Consider the following 22,491-nt stretch of genomic DNA (forward strand, 5'->3'; position numbering starts at 1 on the left):
TGTGTGTGTGTGTGTGCGTGTGTGTGTGTGTGTGTCTGTGTGTGTGTGCGTGCGTGTGAATTCCTGATCTATTTGTCATCCCAGCTGCACTCTTTGGTGACACCTTGTTCATTTGCGAAACCCGTTGTTTGAGATGCAGGGATCGATCGAGCAAATAGAAGAGCAGAGCCATGGAGATAAAGAGAAGGAAGGTAGAGGGAGAAAAAGTGCAGGTCTGAGATTTACGGTCAGGTTTTATTACCATTGTTTCAACCTTAAAACTGGGCACTCATCACTATCTGGGCTGACAGGACTGTAGACTACAGGAAAACTTCACAAACACCCTTCCAAACATCACCAAATTTACCAACGTTAGCCTTAAAATCGACCTGAAAGTTTCCGTTAACACAGATGTTCCTGCAGTTTAAATTGAAAACTTTTCTTAAATTCAGAGCTGACAACTTTACTGGACAGTCTCATAACTCAACCTTCATTTGTATCCTTCCCAGAAGTTTTAGATTTACGGCTGATGAGGTTTTAACAACATAACTAAGTTTTTATGTACAGATGGATATTACAGACTCTTCCATTAGAGAGTAACTAAACTAATCGATAAAGTGCTTTCTGTTGATTAAGACCATGAAATGTGGAAGAGAGCTTCTGAAGAAATAGACTTTCAAATTTCCCTTGAGAGTCCGTTTTAAAGATCTCATCTAGTGAATAGATAAGTAACTCCTTTCGTTTGCGTCTTATTTTCTTTCCTGAGAGGTAAATAAAAAGAAGAGATGGATAAACCACAGCAGGTGGTAAAAGCATTTTTTAAAGAAACCTGACAGTTGTTGACGAGTTAAGTGGCTGCTTAGGGCCCCCCACACCACCAGGGGGCCTCCAAGAGCACACACACACACACACACACAAAAAAAATATATATATAAATAACGTTGGTTTGTCTAGATGTTTGGATATTATCAGATTCTCATTAGTATTTCAATTAAAAATAACAATATTAAATAAAGTATAACATCACTAACAGTTGAACGGACCAGTTTGAATAGTTTCCAGTAGATTATTTGGAGTGTTTTGTGTTTTATTTATGTGGATTATGTCTATAAAATGTTTGCATCAGATCCATCCTGATCCAGAAACTAGTCTGTCTCAGTTCCTGGAGTTAGACGTTTCCTTCACAGCCAGAAAATGTGGAAGAGAAAAGTGCAGAAGCACAGCATTAAACTTTTTATCTGATTTTTATTGTGATGTGTTTTATGGTGGAGTCTGGTCGTCGTGACATCATGACAGAGCAGCTGGAGGCTGTAAATGTCAACATCACTCAGCCGGCCGTGTCACTTCCTGTTAGCAGCGCCTTCAGAGGACTTAAACTCTGCAGATGCGAAAATAACAAAGATCTTCAACCACAGATGTGTCATCATGGCAATACAGATAGATGCTAATGTTTAGAAATACCAAAATCCAGAGCAAAATCCAAATGTCAAACACAAGTAAAGTGGCAACTGTTGTCTTCTTTATTGTGACATTTTGTTTTATTTTTCATTATGTTATTCAGCTCTTTTCTTTACTGTTGCGATCCATTCTATTCAGTTATTTCTATTCTATGTCTGCTGGTAACTTCCTGAATGTTTTTCTTTCTTCTGATTGAATTTTGGGGTTTATCTGTGGAGCTGTAATAAATCCAGGCTTCCTGAAGAGGGGATCCAGTAAACTGCATCACCGACTCAGTTTAACTGTGTCAGTAAAGATACAATCAGTTTACAGCAGACTCACACGATGTCACTTTGTAATTTATTGAGTTTGTAAAGCTTCAGCTGAAGTATCTCTCTCTGCCATCCGGTTCGAGCAGATTCAGCCCGTCAGCACCAAGAGTTCGTTTTTTACTCCTTTTGCCTCGTTTTGTTCTTGTCTTCAACTTATTATTTTTCTGACGCTGTTTGTTGTTTTCGTGTCCTGCAGTGCAGTTCAACTTGATTCCTGTGGGACTCAGGATAGTGGCCATCCAGAGCACCAAGACGGGGCTCTACGTCGCCATGAACAGCGAGGGCTACCTCTACACATCGGTACGGTCAGAAACCCGACGTGTGATGTCATTAAACCCTCCCTGGCTGGAGAACCTGGTGATTCTACTCCTGCTGTTTGAGATGAGCCCAGTATGAGGAACCAGGCTCCTTCTAACAGATGTAATGCTCACATATTTCACAGGTTCCTTGTGCTTATGGGGGCTTTTAAAGTCAGACTGTGTGGCAGAATCGCTCAGCTGAGTATCAGGCTGAACACTGATGGCCTCATATTCACTTATTACCCATATTTCACGCTGAGATCTGTTAGACTTTAAATTACATCATTACATCAGCAGCAAACTGCAGTACAACATATACTTTTATTTAAGGAACCAACTGCTCTGCACATTCAGGAACACATTTTGAGCAGTGGCGTCCCCAGTGGGGGGCCAGGAGGAGCCACGGGCCCCTCTAGAAAAATACCGGCCAACCCACAGAATCATTTTCAAACCACAGAGCGGCGTACAGTCATCTTCTTCATTCCAAACATAAATGTAAAACCAAATAAATAAACTAAATTGTAATTTTTAATCAGCGCCACTGATTATGAGATAAGACTTACTTTTCCTACAGTCTGATTTTTTTTTAGGAGAAATATTGACTAAAAAGATTGTTCTGCATCTTTGTTGCACTTCCAACCTACGGTCAGTTAGCATTAAAGTTAGCATTTCTTAACTACCTCCAAATAAAAAGTAGCATATTATTATGTGAATGACTGGAAGCGCAACGTAGCGCCACATTCTCAAAGACTAACGGTGTTTGTGTCACGTTGTTTACCGTCGCCTGATAACTGGAGGTATTGTTTCCACAGGGAGAAGAAGATATAAAAATATTATAATTCTGGTTACCAGGCTAAAGAGCAAATGCACAATAAACAGAGACTAAAGTAACATGGGACACAGCTGTCCCAGGTTTGATTCCCAAACCCTTCTTCCTGCCCAACTACAAAAAGCCACTAGTGCCAATAAAACATTTTTTTAACAATTATAATTCATATAATTTCTCTCAGTTGCAATTTTTTTCTCTGTTCTACAATAATTATGTAAACTTTTCTTATAAAATAAAGATTTCGGTTAAAGTACTTTCCAGCAGTCGGATCCACTCAACCCAGACGTGTCCAAGCATTTTGACATGTGAGCCAAAATAGTGTCAAAAGTCACTCACGCACTCCTTTTTCAGAATTTTGACGGTTTTTATTCAAATTTTTACATATTTTTGAGAATTCAGATTTTTTTCCACCAGAATTCTGACTTTTTTCCCACAAGATTTTTGACTTGATCTCAGAAGATTGGAACTCTGTGAAAAAGTCAGATTCCTCTTTGTTCCAGATCTGCTAATCCTGTCCAGTAATCCCGTGGTTCCACGCCGCGGTGCCTACGTTACTGAGGTTGGAACATTCAGAGATTTTGCTTGACATTTGTGTACCTAACAGGTTCCTGTTTTTCGCTCACAGCGGACTGCGGCGCTGCTTTCTCTGAAACGGCTCAAACAAAACCTCCTCTGGGCTTTTTAGCGTAGATGTGCAGGTGAGAAGCGTCAGATTTAACAGGTGGATTGAATCCAAATAAAAGCACTTCCTGCCTCTGACGGCGGAGTGTGTGAGGCCGTTTTGAAGTGAAGCAGCGCGGTGCGCCGCCTGAGTGGAGGAGAACGGGTTCCTGTCACGTTCAGCAACCGAAGAATGGGTGAGGAGGAACCGCAGAGATGAAAACCGTTCTCACGCTGTCAGATAAACAGAACCAGAACATGGCTCAGCTGTCGAGAACCGGGCGCCGCTACATGTCGTCCTGCCGGCTTCACACACGTTCACACCGAGTTCACCTGATTCAGATCAAAGCTGGTCTTTAGAAAGACGTAAAATCAGCTCAGCTTTCATGGAAACAGCTTCATTTCTCACTGAAAATTTTGAAAAAACCCAACCTTTAATTTGGAAATAAGTGGGATAAAAAAAATCCCATGCTGAGAAATAATACAATTCTTGGAAGCATTTTTGTTTTTATGCTAATCTTGTAGTATTTCCAATGTGTTTCCATTTTCTCCATCAAATTCTGTAAAAAATAATAATAATACAATAACAAAAATTATATCTCTTTGTCAGGCTCAAAATTGATTTACCATATTTTCTGGATGATGAGTCACTTTTTTAAGTGTTTTTGCTTATAGTTACATTTGGCTTTTATATGTTTTTTTCCTCTTCATGATGCATTTTTTGACTGATGCATTAAATGTTAATTAGGGCCTGAACTTTAAGGCATTAATTTCACTTAATTAATTATATAGATTTTAAGTGTGCTGGAGTTCCGCTTGGTTGCTAGGTAACGGGCTGGGCTTGGCTGTGGTTGCTAGGAAACAGTGGATTGAAACAGCTCAATTTCCAGAAAGCTACAAGATTAACTTTTGGCCAAAGAAAACATCTGGGTGTTTATTTGAGCTTTAGTTGTTTTAGAAGCAGTTGAAAGCCAAATGGAAGGATAAAAATGTACAAAATATGAATTTTGCATAATAGGCCCCCTTTAAAGAGACGGAGGCCCAATGTCAAGGCCTCAAATATAGCCATGATGTAAAATCAAATTTCTTTTAAGTCATGTTTTATGTATTCTGCATTCTTTTTATAACAACTGCAGGTCACACAGTCACTTTATTGTGCTGCAAAATGTCACTGCATGCTTGAAAAATACATAAAATCACCACTTTAAATGTTTTAAAACCGTCCAAACTTTTTCCTCTAACGAGCTCCAGAAGGTGTCGGGCGTTTGTAACCCCTGCCTGCAGAAAGTGAAATGTGGTACGAACATAAACACCCCCAGAAAGCCGACGTATTCCCGGCTGTTCTCCTGACAGAGAAGAAGGTGACCCACTTTCACTGAGGGGAACAACCACAGCAGGCGGAGAATCCTCCGAGAAAATCCCTCCGACGGCGGGCGGACAAACCGCCACCACACTTTCTTCTTTCCAACAGCCAAACTTTTGTTTTGTAGCCAAGACACGACATGAGAAACGCTCAGTTTGCTGCCTCGATGCATCACATGGTCTTGATCTTGTTCCTCTGAAGTCGGGACGTTCTGATGCGGAGGTTTTGTTGGAGTAACCCTTGCGGCGTTTCTGCCGGGCGGCATTAATCTTTCATGGACCTCTGTGGCGCGCTGCTCTCCCTCTGCAGCCACACACAGATAAGGAGATAATTACAACACTTATTTAAAGGATCGGGAAATAAAACTCCCCCTCCCTGCTGGTCGGCGGCCAGCAGTGACTCACAGGAAGACAAAAAGTACTTTTCCACCCCGTCGTTTGTCTTTATTTCACTCGAATTGCTTGTTTTTTCATTTTGTCTGATTTCGCTGAATACTTTTACTAAACTGAGACATTTCTGACGACGTCGGTTTACCCTGATATATTTTTGTATCTAAAAATTTTTATTTTTATCTTCCATTTTAAATGAATGAAGTGATTAGAAGGCATTAATTCATCAGGGCGTTTAATATTTGCTTTGTTTAACAGCTGAATCAGGAAAATTACAAAAAATCTGGATTTCCAGCGTTTATCAGTTTATTTCTATCTTTTGACGTTTCTTCCATCCATTTCTTCATTTTTACTTTCCTTCTACTCTTTTGTCTTTCGTCCGTTCCTTCATGTTACCTAACATTTAAGTGCGTCTTTCTGCTGTTGTTGGTTCCTTCCTCCCAACCTGCTGCAGGTAGTTTGTTTATTCTTTACTTTCTTTTATTTATTTCCATCCTTCCCTTCATCTTTTGTGTTCTTTCCTTCCTTCTCTTCCTTCTTATGTTCTAGATTTTTTTCTTTCTTCCTACCTGCATTCCTTCTTTCCTATGTCTGCCAGGAGCAGCGAGTACCTGAGCTTGATTGACAGCGTTAAGACCTTTCTCCTGGCTCTGATTGGTTTCTGTAGATGGCTTCAGGAGTTGGAGATCAAACTTTTCACAGATTATCTGTTACGTAAATTGGCATAATTTAGTGACAATTTTAACAAACGTGAAAAAGAAAAACTGTTTTTAAATAAAAGTTTCAGCTTTAAATAAATCTGATTGTCCCCATGATGGTGCCTCATGTTCGCCCAGGGCACCAAGCAGGCTGGGACCGCCCCTGCTGATGTGTAAATGACACTTGTTCTGCTAAAGCTAAACAGTTACGTTTATAATATACAATAGAATAGGACAAGAAATAGTTTAAAAATTGAAGTTTTAATGTTTATTTACTTGCAGTTTCGCTTCCTGGTGCTGATCTGCATAATATTTGAGCCTGGTTAAGAGAAACGGGCCGTCGGGTCGGGCTGAGCGGCGCGACAGACCGGATCTCAGCACCAGTACATCAAACGGGCTGATTGTTGTCTGGAGGGAAGGAATGATGGAAAGATTGGAGTAAAAAAAAGAGAGAAATATGGGCTGACAGGACAGGACTGGGAGCGAGCGTAACGTCTCCTCTGGGAGCAACAACCACCTCCGTCCTTCCTCCTCCTCCTCTTCCTCCGCCCCCCATCTCACTTGTTCAGCTTTTACTCGCCTGTCAGTCTGTCTTGCTCCCTCTCTGGTCATCTCCGTCTCTTGTGGCTTGTCGTTTTTCTCCTCTTTGTACCATCCATTGCTTCTTGTCATCCTGCAAACCCCTCGTGAGTCCTGGGTTTGTCCTCTATGTCTGTCCGGTTCTCCTCTCTTCTCCCCACCACCGCCTCACACCTGTGCTTTGGTCTGATAAGCTGATAGCCATGTAGCACAGCTATCAGTCTAAGTTATTTATTATGTATTTATTCAGGATCTGAAACATTTAACTGTGATAAAATAACTAAAACAGAAGAAATCCCTCATGGACAAAGACGTTTTCACAGCACAAATACAATAAAAAAAATCTGAATATTGTTTCATTTCTGTTAATTTTTTTTAAGTGATTGCATACCTAGAAAGTTTAATGGAAGGAAAAGGTGTGGTAGCTCAAAAAATACATTATTGTGAAAAAGTGACAGCTTATACCTAGAAAGCTGAGCGGAAAGAAAAACTTTAGCTTCTCTAAAAAAATTTATATTGTGTAAAAAGTGATATATACATAGAAAGTTGGGTGGAAGGAAGAAGTGTGGCAGCTCAAAAATGTAGAATGTGGTGAAAAAATGGAATAGCATGTTCCTAGAAAGTTGAGTAGAAGGACGATGTGGAATTACGCAGCAACTCAAAAATAAAAATTGTTTAAAAAAGTCCTAGAAAACTGGGTGGAAATAATAAATGTAGTAGCTTAAAAATATGAATATTGTGAGAAAAAAAGTGATCAGCAACATATACATAGCAATATCTGCTGCGTTGATGCACCACTTCATTAAAAAGGAAAATACTTTTAAGAAGCATGACTCTTCTGTTTTAAAAGATAAATTGATTCTTATATAACATAATTTTCAGTTTTAAACAAATGAATGCGTAGTGAATCCATTTTTTTCTGAAATGAGCGATAACAAACTGAGTTGTTACAGAAAGAGGCCGACATGTTGACCAGCAGAGGTTAATGGAGGACTCCCGGTTTCGGCTCCATTGTTTAGAGCTGCTGGCGCTGCTTACCTGCGGGCGCCACCTGGAAATTACTTCCTGATAAAAATAGTGTTCAGCCACGGACCTGGCCCACTTTATTAGCTGTGGAAAGCCTTCCGGGTGGAGGGAGGGATGAATGGTTTAACAGGCTGATGGGGAGAGTCTAAGCCACGGGAAGAAATGAACTCACACACACACACTCACACACTTTCCTCCACATCCCCACAAACACACGAGTGCAGCCAGGTATAAACAATCTGACAGAGGCAGGCAGACATAATTGGGTCGGACTCGATACCCGGGACCGGCTCTGGCTAAACTCTCTGCAGCTAACAGGGGAAAGTTGAGCAAAGTCTAAACTTCCCTCAGATGACTTCAGGGATGCACACAGAGGAGAGACGGATCCAGACCCACTTTGGAGGAACACGGCGCCTTAATAGATTGGAAACACCCGCACCGAGCCGGCTCTGGGAAACAACACCGTGATGTGTTGTTGGGTTGTGTTAGAGGCAGATCTGGAACAAGCTGAAAAACCAATTCAGTGTGTGCAAAACGTCACTGATATTCTGCTAATGTGGGAAAAACACTTTTTTGAAATTGTGTTATTTCTGTTAAATAAGTAACAGAATTAAAATCTCACGTGAATGAGTCAGTAAAAACCAAAACCTACCACTTCCTGTTGTGTTCTTCGTCGTTTCCGTCAGTAGTAACATCCGGTGTTTCCATTACAGTTTTGTGAAATACACCAATTTTGATACGGCCAAAAAAATATAACATCTTATCCTATCGCTAAAGTTTTATCAAAAAACTTGAGTTTTTGTTAAAATTGGTTGTTTCCATTAAGCAAATTTAGTTTTGTAATTCCAGTTTATGCATTTATGTGGTCAAACGAAACACAGTTCTACTTTGAATTACTGGTAGTTGGACTCTGCTAGCTTGACTGGTTCTAGTCTCTTTTTGCCTAATGCTGAGTACTTTGTAGCTTAAAATTTGAATACTGAGTCAATATAAAGAAGGTGTTGGCCTAAAGTTTTACTGCTTAAGTAACCAGTTGCTACTGACAGTCGTTATTGTGACTCTGAGGGTGTTTTTATGCCAGCAAATGGTTCGATTTAGGACCAAAATTATAAAATTTGTTACATTTTCAGCTGTTGACGTTCACTGAAAAACATGTCCCCCCATTCTCCTGTAGGGGCGCTGCACTAAGAACCACTGAAAGAAACACTGAGCTCAACTTCCTTCTTCACACAATGTAAACAAAAATGGATCAGCGTCAGACTTTTGTGGTTGTAGGATTTTTCTTTTGTCTTTGGTAACATTTCTACCGCTGACCCTAGACTCAAACGTTTGTTTTGACTCTATTTACCCAGAATGCACTTTGACGTAGTCCACTTCCTGCTTTTGGAGCAGTTTCTGGTTTGCTTGGAGTTCATTCATGAATTCAAAATGGACCAGAGTTCACTTCTCTGGTCCTCATCAGTGTTTGATTATGCATTCACACCTCCCCAAACGAACCGGACTTCACAGACAAACGGACTGGAGGTTATAGGCTTAGTCTGGATATTGGTGGTAATGTTGAAGACCCTTTAACCGGACCCAAAGGGAGTTTTGTGAGTAACGCTTACTAAGACCTTCCTGCTTGTTTTTTTCCTCTTTGCTCTTTCTGTGGCCCTTCCTCAGCTCTCCACTGGGGACTTGTTAGGAGACGGATGGAGCTCCTGGTCTGTAAACAGGGAATGCCTCTGCTCACATGACTCTCCTTGAAGCGGAGCCAAAGGCATGAGCAGGAGAATTACAGGAAGTAGTGTCCAGTTATCTAGAGAAAGTAAATCTATTGGACTCCAAAAATTACTTCAGTGTTATTCTGAGGAACGATAACAACAACCTCGCTGCCTTTTAACGGCTTTACTCAACGCCCTGAAAGGCTGGATTTAACTGCTACACACGAGAAAGGCGTATTTATGGCACATTTTACACCGCCATTACAAAACGCTTGCCATAATGGTCCTGAGAAGTTCACAGGCTTTTTTTTTTTTTTTCCAGCATGAGCTAATTCTTGTAAGTGGACTGTTCTTCATCAGCTTTATACAGCAGCAGCTTCCTCCCTCACAGAAGCAGTTAATTGGGATGGATGGTCTTTGGTGATAGAGAGAGTTACCACATCCATCATCGGACGGCGCTGTGTAGCTGAGAGCGCTTCGTTTGTCTGTAGAGACCGGCTGAGAGTGAGAATGAGAGCATGGATGGCCTCTTCGGCTCGCGCTGCTCATGCTCTGCTCGGGTTTTTCATGGCTTTAAAAGTAGGTGACGAAGCTGCTCCTCTGATTTCAGCTGTTAGGTTATATAATAGCTTTGAGTTTGGAGGATTTTTTAAAATAAAAAAGTTAAGTTAAGTTTACTTAAGGGTAGACAATATGGCTGAAAAACATAAACGTACCATACCAGTCGATGCCTATAATTATTGATTAGTTTTTGTTTTAAATATTTTAAATGCTGCCAAACTGGAGGTGTGACCTTTCTGTTTTTATCCACAGTTTTCACTCCATGTCCTTGTTTTTTATTTTTTTAAGCAGTTATTAGGCAAAACTTGAAACTGCTGCTGTGGCAGTTACTCAGCAGGCCGTTGCTAGGTAACCACAGAGTGAGTTGCTAGGTAACCACAGAGCGAGTGATCAGAGTGAGTTGATTCCGCCAACCTAGCTTAGCTAGTAGCCAGGAGAAGTTGAGCAGCAAAAGTCTTTCCTCTGCCTACATCTCCCAGAATGCTGTGCAGTTCTGGAACAAAGTTGATATTGATCATAGCTCTATTGCGATATATATTGTTATTGATACACTTTTATTATAAAATGTTTATTTCAGTCAGCAGAGACTTGAAACTTGACTTGACTTTCGGAAAAAATGACTTGTAAACATTTCTAGAAAGTATTAAGATGTTTTCACGTAGAGCCGAACAATGGGGATCTTACAGTGGTAAAAAGTGCCGGTGTGTTGGTGTTTCACTCTAATTTAGGCCAACTTTCCGCTTGCTGGTTGTTTCTGCCGCCTCCTTTTGGCAAGGTCAGAAAATAGCAGAAAGGTTTTTTATGAAAATGTTAAGAAAAGTGGGATTTTGATTGTTTGTTTTAGTGCATTTAGGCTGACAGATGAAAGAAAATAACAAAATTAATACTGTTAAGACTACAATGGAATACTAGGGCCATGGTAGATAGTAAAAAAGACTAATAATAAAAATAAATAATAAAATAAAAATTTTATTTTTATTTTATTTTTGAGAGTAATAAAATTTTCAAGTTTTTCCCAAAAAAAATCTGAGACTAATCTCAAAATTTCTGATTATGTTTCTTGCAAACTTCCAACTTTTCAAACTCAGAAATTTTTCTACAGATTTTCTGAGATTAAAACTTGAGGTTTTTGACAGAAATGTAATCCTGCTTTCTATGTGTCTCAAATCGCCCTAATTCTCCGTCGTATGAAACTAAAATTTGTATGAACTTTATTCAGCTGTTACAACACACCAAGTAGCATAAAAGTAAAAACAGAAATCAATATTTTTCATATATTTACCTTCAGTTATTTGCAAGTAAGCGTATTTATAGATATAGAGTAAAAGTTAATGCCTCTGCAGCAGATCCTGTTTCGCTCTCAACCAGCTGCTTTTGACAGCTGCTAAACTGGCAATTAGTCAGATCCCTTCAATAACGTCTTTTCTCAGAACAACCCGACACACACACACACACACACACACACACACACACACACACACTCTCTCTTTCTCTTTCTCTGCGTGGCCAGACCTACCGCTCCTCCTCCTCTGACCTTCCTCACCGGCTCTTCGGATGAGAGAAACGCCGGCTCCTTTCCTCTGAGTCAGCACTCTTGTTTCCTTTCCTGCCGTCCGTATTTCTTCCGCTCTCCTTCCTTCCTTTTTTCTTTCTTTCCTTTTTTTTGTTGTTTTTTCCCCCCGCTCTTTCTGCTGTGCAGTGATGTAAGTGTGAGGAAGATGGAGGGGCGAAGTTAGAGAAAGATGAAGAGGGAGGGAGGTTTGGAAAATCCCCAAACACACGGCCGGGGTCAGGCGGGCAAGGTGAGAACCAGAGGACATCCCTCCATCCCTACTTCGTCGCTCCTCTTCCTCCCCCTGCAGCTGTTCTCATTATAACTGTGTTTTCTGTCGACTCATTTGTTCGTTTGTTGTGTTTCAGGCTCAGATCTCGTTTATTATTTCGTCTGTTCCTGACAGACGCCGCATTAATCCGGTTTCTCCGTGTCGTCCAACCAAACCAAATGTCAGAGGTCACAGCAGACCAAACACCTCTCTCTCTCCTTCTTTCTCTCTCTCTCTCTTTCTTTTCTCTTCTCTCTGTCTCTTTCTTTTCTCTCTGTTTCTGCTTGAGTTGTGAAATTATTGCATTTTCCTTGTCAGCAGCTCAAAGTTGCTCATCAGGATTTTGAAGAACTTTGAGTTCAGAAAAACCCGATGGTTGGATTTACATCCAGTTTTTTTCTGATTTATTAAGAGTAACTGTGTCACGTTTTTATTTTTTGGGTGGGAACTGTTTACAGCAGCTGAAAAGATGAAATATAATGACTTTTTTTCTGTTTTTATTTAATTTAGTTCTTAGATTTCCTTTCATGGTTTATTTGTGGTTTAATTTGGATTGTTTTACTCTTTTAAACTATTGTTTTCCATTTTGTTTTTGTTTAGCACTTTCCATTTTTACATGATTTTTATTTAGTTTTTTATTTGTGTTGTAAATTTTGTGTCGTTTTTTGTTTCACTTCAGTTTTATTTAGTTTAGTTTTCTCATTATTTGTTATTAATCAGATTTTATTTTTTTACTTCATTATGCTTTCGTTTTTTTCTTCTAGTTTTGAGATGTTTCCATACCTATTTTTGTTTTATTCTTTACCTATTTTCTTTCATTTTTTAAATTCTTTTTGCGTTATTTTTATTTTATTTTCTGTGTAAAATTTGTTTCAGGATGTGTTTTTTTTTTTCTTATTTCTGTCTTATTTTACATTTTTATTTGTTTGAATTCTTTTTACTTGATTTATTTTATTTCTAAACTTTTTAGATTTTATTCCCCATATTTAGTCAATAGAAGTTATAAAGTAGCTTCATGTTCATTTCTGAACAAAATAATTTAAAATAAGATGTTCTACTTTGATTTTAGAGACTTCATTTTTTATAAATCTTTAGATTTTCTGTTCTCTTTACTTTACAACAAAGTTTTGGTAAAAAAAACAACTCATTTTGTGTTCAGAAATCACCTTTCTGAACCCTTTACCTTATTAAAGTCTCATTAATTTGATCTTTCCATGATATGAATCACTACTTGTTATATTTTACGTAAGTTTTAAACGTTTTGAGTGATGCGGTTTCCTCTGCTGTGAGGAAAACGTTTGAGGAAAAGAGACGTTTTCACAGCAGAGGAAACCGCATCAAAATGTCTGCTTCAGCTTTATGCATCACGTTTTCTGCCTCAGTGGGAGAAAACGCCGCCAAATCCGCAAACAGCTCCGTGCTGAGGATTGGACTGAAGATTGTCGGCAGAAAACGTGACGCATAAAGCTGAAGCAGACATTTTGAAAGTTAAACTGAACGACTTCAAAAGGAAGCGAATGTCGACGTTTTTCATCTTTTGGTTCAAAGTTTTAAAAGACTTGATGGTCAACTTGCAGCAGCGATGACGAAGCAGATTGCTTTAGTCCGGGTTTTTTTTTCATTACCGGTAATAAACAATAATGGCGCCTTTCTTCAGAGGATTGATCCGCAGCCCCCTGTGATGCTTCCTCAGCTATTTGTCCTCAATTAAAGTTGTTTTTCTGCTCATTTGCTCAGATAATAATCAGCTTCGCTGATGTTTTGTGAGGCTAACCTTCGCCGCTGTCTGATTCTTATCCTGCTGACCGGAGCGTCGCTCACTTCCTGAAACGATCCCGTTTGTTTCGGTTAAAATCTGAAGCTTCGTGGTTTATTCATCAGATTTCTACATTATTTAAGCAATTTATGTGATGCAGAAGCATTTGATGCAGAGTTTCTACTACTAGTAAAGGTTTAACTTTTTTTTTTTTTTTTACTGAAACAATTACTGAAATAATCTTTAGCTAATTTAGTTATCGATTTATCTGGAGTATACAGACACAAAAAAGCCAATTGCCAAAAGAACAACGCACCTAAAAATTACATATTTAGTTTAGTTGGGTTCAACTTGTGTAAAAATATGTTATTGAGCTTTTTTAACAAAACAAGCAAAACTCTGGACATGTCAGAAACAGACCTGTGTCCGTCCTTAATGTTTCTTTTTATTACCTTTTCACTTCTTGCATATATCGTTTAGAAAAGCCCATTTAAATTAGCCAACAACCTGGAAGTCCAGGAAAACAACCTGGAAGTCCAGGAAAACAACCTGAAGGTCTAAAACTAACCTGAAAGTTTTAGAAAGCGTCCAGAATGAGTTAAAAACTCTGTTATTTAAAACGTGCAGGCGGTTTGACGTCGGCCCCTGTGCTGGAGTTTTGGCGCCACAGGAAATGCTTTGGCTCGGTTGGATTGTGAGGAGAGCGGACAGCAGGTCATGACCTCAGGCTGAGGATGTGACGTCACAGACAGGCAGCCGGCGGCCTCAAGCGTCTGCAGCCAGATTTATCCCTCGGATCTTCGATGACACGATTAATCTCAATCAAAGAGGGGAGGGAAGTGTGAGGGATGTACCTCCTCCCTCCCCAACAGGTGCTGTTTTTTTTTTGCGTACTTTATATATTCTAATTTATTTGGTAAATGTAATGTGTGTTTGGGGGAAGTAACTTGATTTATTTACTTGTTTTAATCATCCTCTCATCTCTTTGAGGTCACCAGGTCATGTGTTGCCATGGAAACGCGCCCATGAGCAGTGCTGACAAGTGCCTGGTGTTTCCAATCAGCCTCACTGGGAAAATCCATTGTCTGAGAGGGAGGAGAGATGTTTTTTATTTTTTATTTTGTTTGGATCCAGATTGCTTTTAGCTTTGTTTGAGTTAATTGTAACTGCAAACATTTTTTTTAGGAATATAGTTTAGTACAAATGTTTGTTCTTTCTTTCTGGAAATGTGAAAGTCTCCACCGCTCTAATTAGTCCTGGTGGGAGCCAATCCCTTAAACGCCAGGTGGTCCAGATGAGAGGGAGAATAAAGTATTTCTACTCTTACTTGAGTAAAATGTCTGGATTTTCTGCCCACTGAATGGAAAACAAACATGATTTAACCAAAACCTCACCACACAGACACACACCTGCAGCTCTTGTTAAACTTTCATCAGATTTTTACTAAAAGAAACTGAAGTGGAAACATTTTATCTCGCCTGATTTTATGTCTTGTTACTTATATTATTATCATTTTGATCCTTAAAATACCAACATTTGAACTTAACTTTATATTTTGGTCCATCTAATAATGTAATTTTTAAATATTAAATGATTGTTACTCAGTACTTTTTACCAAACACTTTTTTTTATTTTACTTGAGTAATTTCTTGGATGGCTACTTTTTACTTTTACGTTGGTAAAAATACTTTGAAGTATTTCTACTCTGACTTGAGTACAGTACCTGGTGACTCTCCCCACTTCTGTGAATACATAAATATTCACATATGTTGCTGAATGTAACTCGGCGTCTCCAGACGTCGCGAGTTGAGGGATAATATTTGGTTCTGTTGAAGTTTCTGGACCGGCCCGTTTGTTCACACTCTGTCACCATAAACGCCTGGTCCAGTTTCTTTTTTCATTCCGATGCTTATTGACTGTTGGCAGAGATCTCCTGTGGAATCGATCCCCGCTCTGAGTGAACGGGCAGCTGCGTGTTCAGCGGCGCCGCTGAATGATGTCAGCCGGCGAGAATAAGACGAGGAGTCCGTCTGTGTCGCCACCGGAGACTAATCCGCTCCGCGTCTGGTTCTCCCCGCTCGTCTCTCATGTCGTTTTCCCGCCGTTTTGTGGTCCCTTTCTTCCCCTCCTCCTCCTGTTTCTGCGCGGCCTGTCTGTGGGAGTGAGTGATGAGGGACGGAGAGGGTCCATCCGTCAGCGCGGATGCTGCGCGTGTCGGTGTGTGAGTGTGTGTCATCTGGCACTGGGTGGCCTCCCACTGATGTACGGGGGATCCGTCATGTCTTTCTGTCACAACAGCAGACATGCATGAGCGGACATACACACACGCACACACACACACACAATCTGGCTGCTTAAACTGTCTCTCACTTTGCCTCCTAATTTAATTAACCAGTGTTTGATTAAACTGTTATTTAACATTTTCCATTTACCTCAGTTCTCTTTCTCTCTCTCTGTTTTAGTATAATTAAAGCTGACATTCTTATGTAAAGCCAATTATTTAAATAAGGCAATCCTAAAGGATGTAATTTCAGTTGGAACAAAAACAAATATCAGTTTTTACAGCAGTAATACTTTTCTTAATACTTTTCTTCCTGTCGATGTATCTGTACAAAATCTTACCAAGTAATTTTGGTCAAATTTCCAGAGGAAATATTGCAGCTGGGATGTGTATTTAAAGCTAATTATTTAAAAAAGGCAACACAAAAGGTAGTTTAGTTTAAAACAAGAGCTCAAAGAAAGACTAACGATAATTTTGTGTAGTTGCTCTTAATACTTTTCTGCCTGTCGATGTATCTATCTCTACCTAGCTAAAAGCTAGCTTAAATCAAGCTAACAGCCATGTATCGTGCTAACAGATATTGGATTTCATAGCAGGTATGTTACACACACAGAGTATTTAGGAATAATGAAGCATCTGGTGTTGATTTGTTGATGGGGGGCACAAATGAAAATCTGCTTTGGGCCCCCTAAAAGGCTTGGACCGGCCCTGCTCTGTGGCACTTTGTCATGTGAGACATTTTAGCTTAAGTTTAACTAAACATTGAGTTTAAAATGTTTAAAAATGTTCAAATGGACTTTAAAAACAAATGTAGTTTAGATTATGTCTTGAGTTGTTTTAGATACAGACGCAGATCTTCAGAGGCAAAAAAAATAGACTTCTTCTTGTTTTGAGTGCCTCCTGCTGGCCACAGGAGGAACTGCACCAATGATAACGTCTGGGTTGTTTAGCAGGAGGAGAAAGGAGGACAGGCAGAAGATGGAGGATCAAACTGGTTTGGAGTTCAGGATGTAAACGTGAGAGGACAGTGGACCGCCTGTCCTGGGAGACAAACAGGAAGTGACCTGTCAAAGCACTTCCTGTTGTCTTGCAGACAGATGTGCATCTGCCTCCTGTGAGCCTGCGGTGAGAGTAACGTGTAAACGACGAGGCCTAATCGTGTGTTATTCCATTAAGCTGCTGACGCCATGAGTCTGACTTTCAAAGCTGCCGCAATGAAAGAAAATTTTCAAACTAGTTTTACACGATGAGGTAGGAAACTTTGATCGGTTCATATATAAAATCAATTATTTTTGTTTATTTCTGTGTTTGTCGCCGTTTTACTTCTTCCATGCTGCTTATTTTTTATCAGGTTTGGATTATTATTATTTGAAAGAGCTTGTTCTTTAATAATAATAAGTGGGTTTGCTTTAAGAAGTACAGATTTTTAAAAATAAAATACTATTTTATGGATCTATTTTCTAGGTCCGGTCAAGTTTTCTTTTTCTCCCCACTTTCAAGGGGATAGTAATAAAAATCTTTAAGATTAAAATATTTTAAAGGGTTTTTCCCTTGAGGAACATTTTGTTCCTGAATAAAAACAAAAATGATCTACAAAATTTGACCCATGTGTTTTTCTATTAAGCATTTTTTAATTTAAAATATATTTTTCTTTCAACCAACAGAGCTGAAAAGATTTGTTTTATTTCATTTGTCTTTTTCGTCTATAATTATTTTTATTTGGCTTATACCTCAAGTGTAAGGTAAAATTAATTATACAATTAATTAAAATCATTTTTTTCCTTCTCATCCAACACAGGAACTTTTTATTATTATTATTTGCTTAAGTAAAAGAAAATAGGTTTTTTTTTCTGATCTCCAAAAGTCACAAATTATTGCAAGAAAAAAAAAATCTGATATTTTGTGATTAATTTCAAAAACTTTGAAGAAAAAAGAAGAAAGTTTCTTAGCTTGAAATGTTAAAAAAGATGCTATAAATAAAATCTAAAATTGTGAGATTAATGTCATAAAAACCTCAGAAATTTCTGCTTTAAATTAAAAAACTGTCAACTTTTGTAGCTGAGAAATGTTCGTGTTTTTTTTTTAATTCTCAGATTTAAAAAAAAAAGATTTTTGTCAGAAATTTGCTCCTTTTTTCTATCAACAGCACGCTGATTTATCGAGTTCATAGAGAAAATGTCCTCTAAACAGATTGCTCCACTTCTTTCCCCTTCCATTCACTCAACAAATTGAACTTTTTGAGCGCAGTTTGGTCAGGATCTGATGAATGCTCTGGTTTCCCACACCGCAAACGCACCACAGATTTTCAGTTTAATTAACCGGATTAATCACTTAATGATCCAGGAAGTTCTTCAGATCGTGTGGAAGATATTGATCAGGCATTCCGCTCTGCACACCCACCCACCCACAGTTATAGTAATCTGATTACACTTTCATTTGCTGTGATGGAGTTAAAGTAGCGAGTGGCAGAGAAACTAATGGATGTGCAATTAAAGAGCGATGTAACTGTTTATGTGCTGTTAAGTGTTGAGGACGGGCGGACTGACGGACAGAGGGACGCAGAAAAGAGATGGAAATCAGAACGACGGAGGGAGAGAAAGAAAAAAAGAAAGAAAACTCCTTGTTCAGGCGTTTTTTTCCGTCACATCAAGGCTCCAAATCAATCCTGCAAATTGGTTTGTTCCCCGACAAGGTTACCAAATGACGGGGAAACGGAGGGAACGCGCTGGAGGAGGAGAGGCGGAATAAAAGATGGAATACGTAACGAGAGAGAGAGAGAGCCGCAGAACCCGGCCGGGACTGTCCGGCCTGTTCTGTTCCGTTAGCGTACGCTGTGAGAGTAGCGTACGTGCAGTGAGTGCGCATGCGCATTATGAGGTCCGCGACATTTACAGGAGCTGTCAGTTCAACGTAGGAGACAACATACGGCAAAAACGAGTCAGAAAATTGTTTCTGTTTGTTTTATAGCCGTCAGTTTGTGCTACGGTCTGACAGAACACCGGGTTCTGTTTCGTGACTGAACGGTCCTGCGCATGCGCGATTGAGTTTGTTGACGCTTAATTGATGCGCTGCGTATGATCCTGTTACCCTGTCGCAATGAAATGTTTAGCGCCCTCCCGCCCCTCACCCGACTGTAAATGTTTTATTTTTCTGCTGGGAGTTTAATTATTTATGCCGGAACAAACATTAGAAAGGGCGGTAGCCGAGGGCCGCAATTTTTGGGGGTGGTCCAGACTTTATTTTTAATTTTTTTAAAAATAAAAGCTGCATTGTACTTTATGTATCAGATGAATTGTAATACTAGTTTGGGATGTTTCTGTATTTAGTGCGTCTTTGATTATAATATGTTTGTTCTTCATTTAGTGAAGTTGGTAAAGTATCCAGAAACTTTACTCTAGTAAGAAAAGTGATACTCCATAGTAAAAAATAAAAAAGTATTGCACAGTAAAGGTACATTTTTCCAAAAGGTTACTTGGGTAAATGTTGCTACCGACCTCTGCCTATGCGTTCTGGTTTGTGTGTCTTACAGGAACACTTCACGCCGGAGTGCAAGTTTAAGGAGTGCGTCTTTGAGAACTACTACGTCACGTACTCGTCCATCCTGTACCGGCAGACCCAGTCGGGGCGAGCCTGGTACATCGGCATCAACCGGGACGGCCAGGTCATGAAGGGAAACCGAGTCAAGAAGACCAAGGGTGCTGCTCACTTCCTGCCCAAACTCATCGAAGGTTCGAAGGACAAACACAGTTATTTAGTGTTTTTGTTTGTTTTGTTACGCCTTTTTTATTTGTTTTTAGCTGCTCATGTCAGTTTTACATGATATTGTTTCTAATGTAATGGCAAGGAACCAACATTTAGAACTCAATACTTATAAACATCTATGAAAAATCACAAATGTTGGTCATTAAAACAGAGTGAAAGAAGTGGGACGTTCTCTGCCAGCTAACATTCAGCCTGCTGTTATTATGTCAGCGTATTCAAAGTGTAACTAACCCCAAAGTCTTCTGGGTTACAGCAGCAAACTCCTGAAGCTAAAGTAATTCATGCACAAAAGTAAGCTAGTGATAATTACAATGAGAAAAAGTCGAATAACAGACTTTATTTTCGTCCAATCGGGTGTGAGAACTTGAGGAACTCCTCATTTTTTGGTTGTCCAATCAGGCGTACCTGTTGCTTTGGAGACACCTACCTAAAAATGTTCACCAAAGTGGGCGGGGCCAAGAGAACCGGAGGGGCGTGGCCAAACGTGGTGATGAGAGGAGCTGCAGTCGGGACGAGGGAATATACGCTCGCTAACTTATAAACTTTGTCGCTGTGTTTAGCAACTTTTCAGACCCCTCCAGCGACATTTTTATAGGAAAAAAAAAATCAACTGGTGACATAAAGATTTTAAACAAACGGGATAATTCAACTGCTTAGGCACCGTTTGACCCAAATGGAACCAAACTGTCCAGTTTAACCAACGAATAAAGAGGTCCGACAAGGTTTTGTTTCCAGTTTTGATGACCTTCCTGTCTTTATGTCTTCCCTTCTCAGTGGCGATGTACAGGGAGCCCTCCTTACACGACGTCGCCGAACAGAGTCCGCCCAGAAAAACGCCCAAGACCTCCAGTGACTCGCCCGTGCTGAACAACGGCAAGAAAGAAGCTCAGTCCAAAACCAAAACCTCCTCCTAGCACCGAGAGACGGAGGACAGGGTGGACGACGGACAGCAAACCTTGACTCGGGTTGTGGACCTGAAACGTCCGGGTGTCCAAAGGTCCATGCAGGGGGATGCTGGGAAAGGGGAAGTCCCCTTTTGTCTTCTACCACACCAGCCCTCCACCTTCTTGCCCTCTACAGTCAGCTGAACCTGGGGTGTATAAGCAATAACTCAGTGTAGAGCTGAACAGTGGCCTAGTGTTTTAAAGCATGTCACCACAGCCTGTCTCACCAGCTGGACGGGCGCCCTCCAGCCGTCACGCCAGCGAGCAACCCTCCCTCCGGTCAACCAAATATCCCAGCAAGGTCTTCCTGGTTCCACCGCCACGGGTGCAACGTGCAAATATGTCCCCCTGCAGCACATTCTTCACAAATGGGTTTTTATCTCCCTGCAGGGTTTTCTGCTAATGTTAGCTTGACACAAAGCCATGTTAATGTGAGGCTGTCACACTGTTTCCGTTCTGCGGCCATCTGCTGCGTCCACATCTTCTGTTTGCGTCAGCAACTTTCAAATATGGCCTGAATTCTCGTCAAACGTGTGTGTGTGTGTGAATGTGTGTGTGTGTGTGTACATATCGCAGTGTTTTCCGTTCTTTTTCACTCACCTTTGGCACAATTTGATTAGTTTGTGACATGGACTCAATTTTCCACTCTGCGGCACAATAAAACTCCCTCCCGTCCCTCTGGCTCTGCTAATGGAGTCAGAGGCTGATCAGAATCTTTCGACCCTTAAACAAGCAGCCAATCACTCCCTCGACACACACACACACACACACTCAGCAACTACACACACACTCATATGCATTCTGTTGTACTTACACATGAAAATGATATCATGACCATTACGATGACATGCATTCGCTCAGTGGCAGCAGGTGTGATGGAAGACATAATGAGTCGTAATGGAGCTGTTGTGATTGCATTGCAATGGCTTTTCTTTTGCACAAACCCTCCAGGGCAACATGGCATCTGCATGTCATTGCTGCCAAACTAAATATGCTCATTTTTTATTTTTTTCTACCAATCTGAACTGTGTGTTGAGCTGCACATGCAGATTATCGACCACGCTGTCAAAAGGTCAGGCGTTTTGTTGACCCTGCGCTCGTCACTGAGCATGTTGGAGTCGGTTCAACTCGTCCACATTAGTTTTATGGATGTTTAAAGCCCCACATCGATCAGTTAGCGTCCATGACAACGGAATGCTGATGTTTGATTATGTTGGTGATCAGAAAAATGGCAATTCATGCAGCTATGCAGATGGTTTCTTTTTATTAAATAGTTTAAGACAAAAACATCAAGCGTAAATAATCCGATTAGAGAAGTGGGTTGTTATTGTTTTAGCGTCTGTTAGCAGTAGACAAGACAAAAATCAAGGTGAAAATTATCAATGGGGATTCAAAGAAACTCAATTAAGCTAACAGATCCCAAAACTCAAGCTAATAATTATTTAAATATAAGCTAATGGCTACCCTGAGTCAAGCTAATAGCTAGGCAGTTGAGCTAGCAACTGTTCAGTTGAGCTAACCGCTGTTTGGAGTTAGCCCAGCTGCATAGAGACATAGCCTAGCAATTACGGAAGAAGAAAGCTAATAGCTACTCAAAGCTGAGCTAACAGCTAACTGAATTAATATCTACTCAGAGTCAAGCTAATAGGTCAGAGTGGAGCTAACAGGTCAGAGTTGAGCTAACAGCTAGCCAGAACCAATTTCTCATAACCAAGCTAACAATTTTTCAGAGTTGAGCTAACAGTCACTCAGAGTAAAGTTAATAGCTCCTCGTCAAGATAACAGCTATCCAGAGTCAAACCAACAATTTTCCAGGTAGTGCTACATTTACGACACGGGACGGTGCAGTTTGGTTTGCAAACAGGGGAAACGAGGCATTCGATTCAAGCTAACATTTACTCTCAGACTCAAACTAGCAGCTCAAAGTCAAGGTAACAGCTGCACAATTGAGCTAACAGCTAACCAGAGTTAAGCTAACATCTACGTAGAGTGAAGCTAACAGCCGCTCCAAGTCTAGAAATTGTCTAATAGCCACTTAAAGTGGCACTAGCAACTAATTACAATCATTCT

At 40.1% G+C, this 22,491-nt stretch overlaps 1 protein-coding gene across 1 annotated transcript in view; it reads left to right on the forward strand.

Moving 5' to 3' along the window:
* fgf11a (fibroblast growth factor 11a) overlaps positions 1–21,669 on the forward strand; it is a 72,282-nt gene extending 50,613 nt beyond the window's left edge. Inside the window, exons 4-6 of the mRNA XM_008435590.2 lie at positions 1,945–2,048; positions 19,245–19,443; positions 20,252–21,669. Coding sequence (XP_008433812.1) covers positions 1,945–2,048; positions 19,245–19,443; positions 20,252–20,391 — 443 coding nt within the window. The 3' untranslated portion in view covers positions 20,392–21,669. The remainder of the gene's footprint in view (positions 1–1,944; positions 2,049–19,244; positions 19,444–20,251) is intronic.
* Positions 21,670–22,491: the final 822 nt, after the last annotated feature.

Source organism: Poecilia reticulata, linkage group LG18, assembly GCF_000633615.1.
Source record: "Poecilia reticulata strain Guanapo linkage group LG18, Guppy_female_1.0+MT, whole genome shotgun sequence".
In the NCBI taxonomy this organism is placed as follows: domain Eukaryota; kingdom Metazoa; phylum Chordata; class Actinopteri; order Cyprinodontiformes; family Poeciliidae; genus Poecilia; species Poecilia reticulata.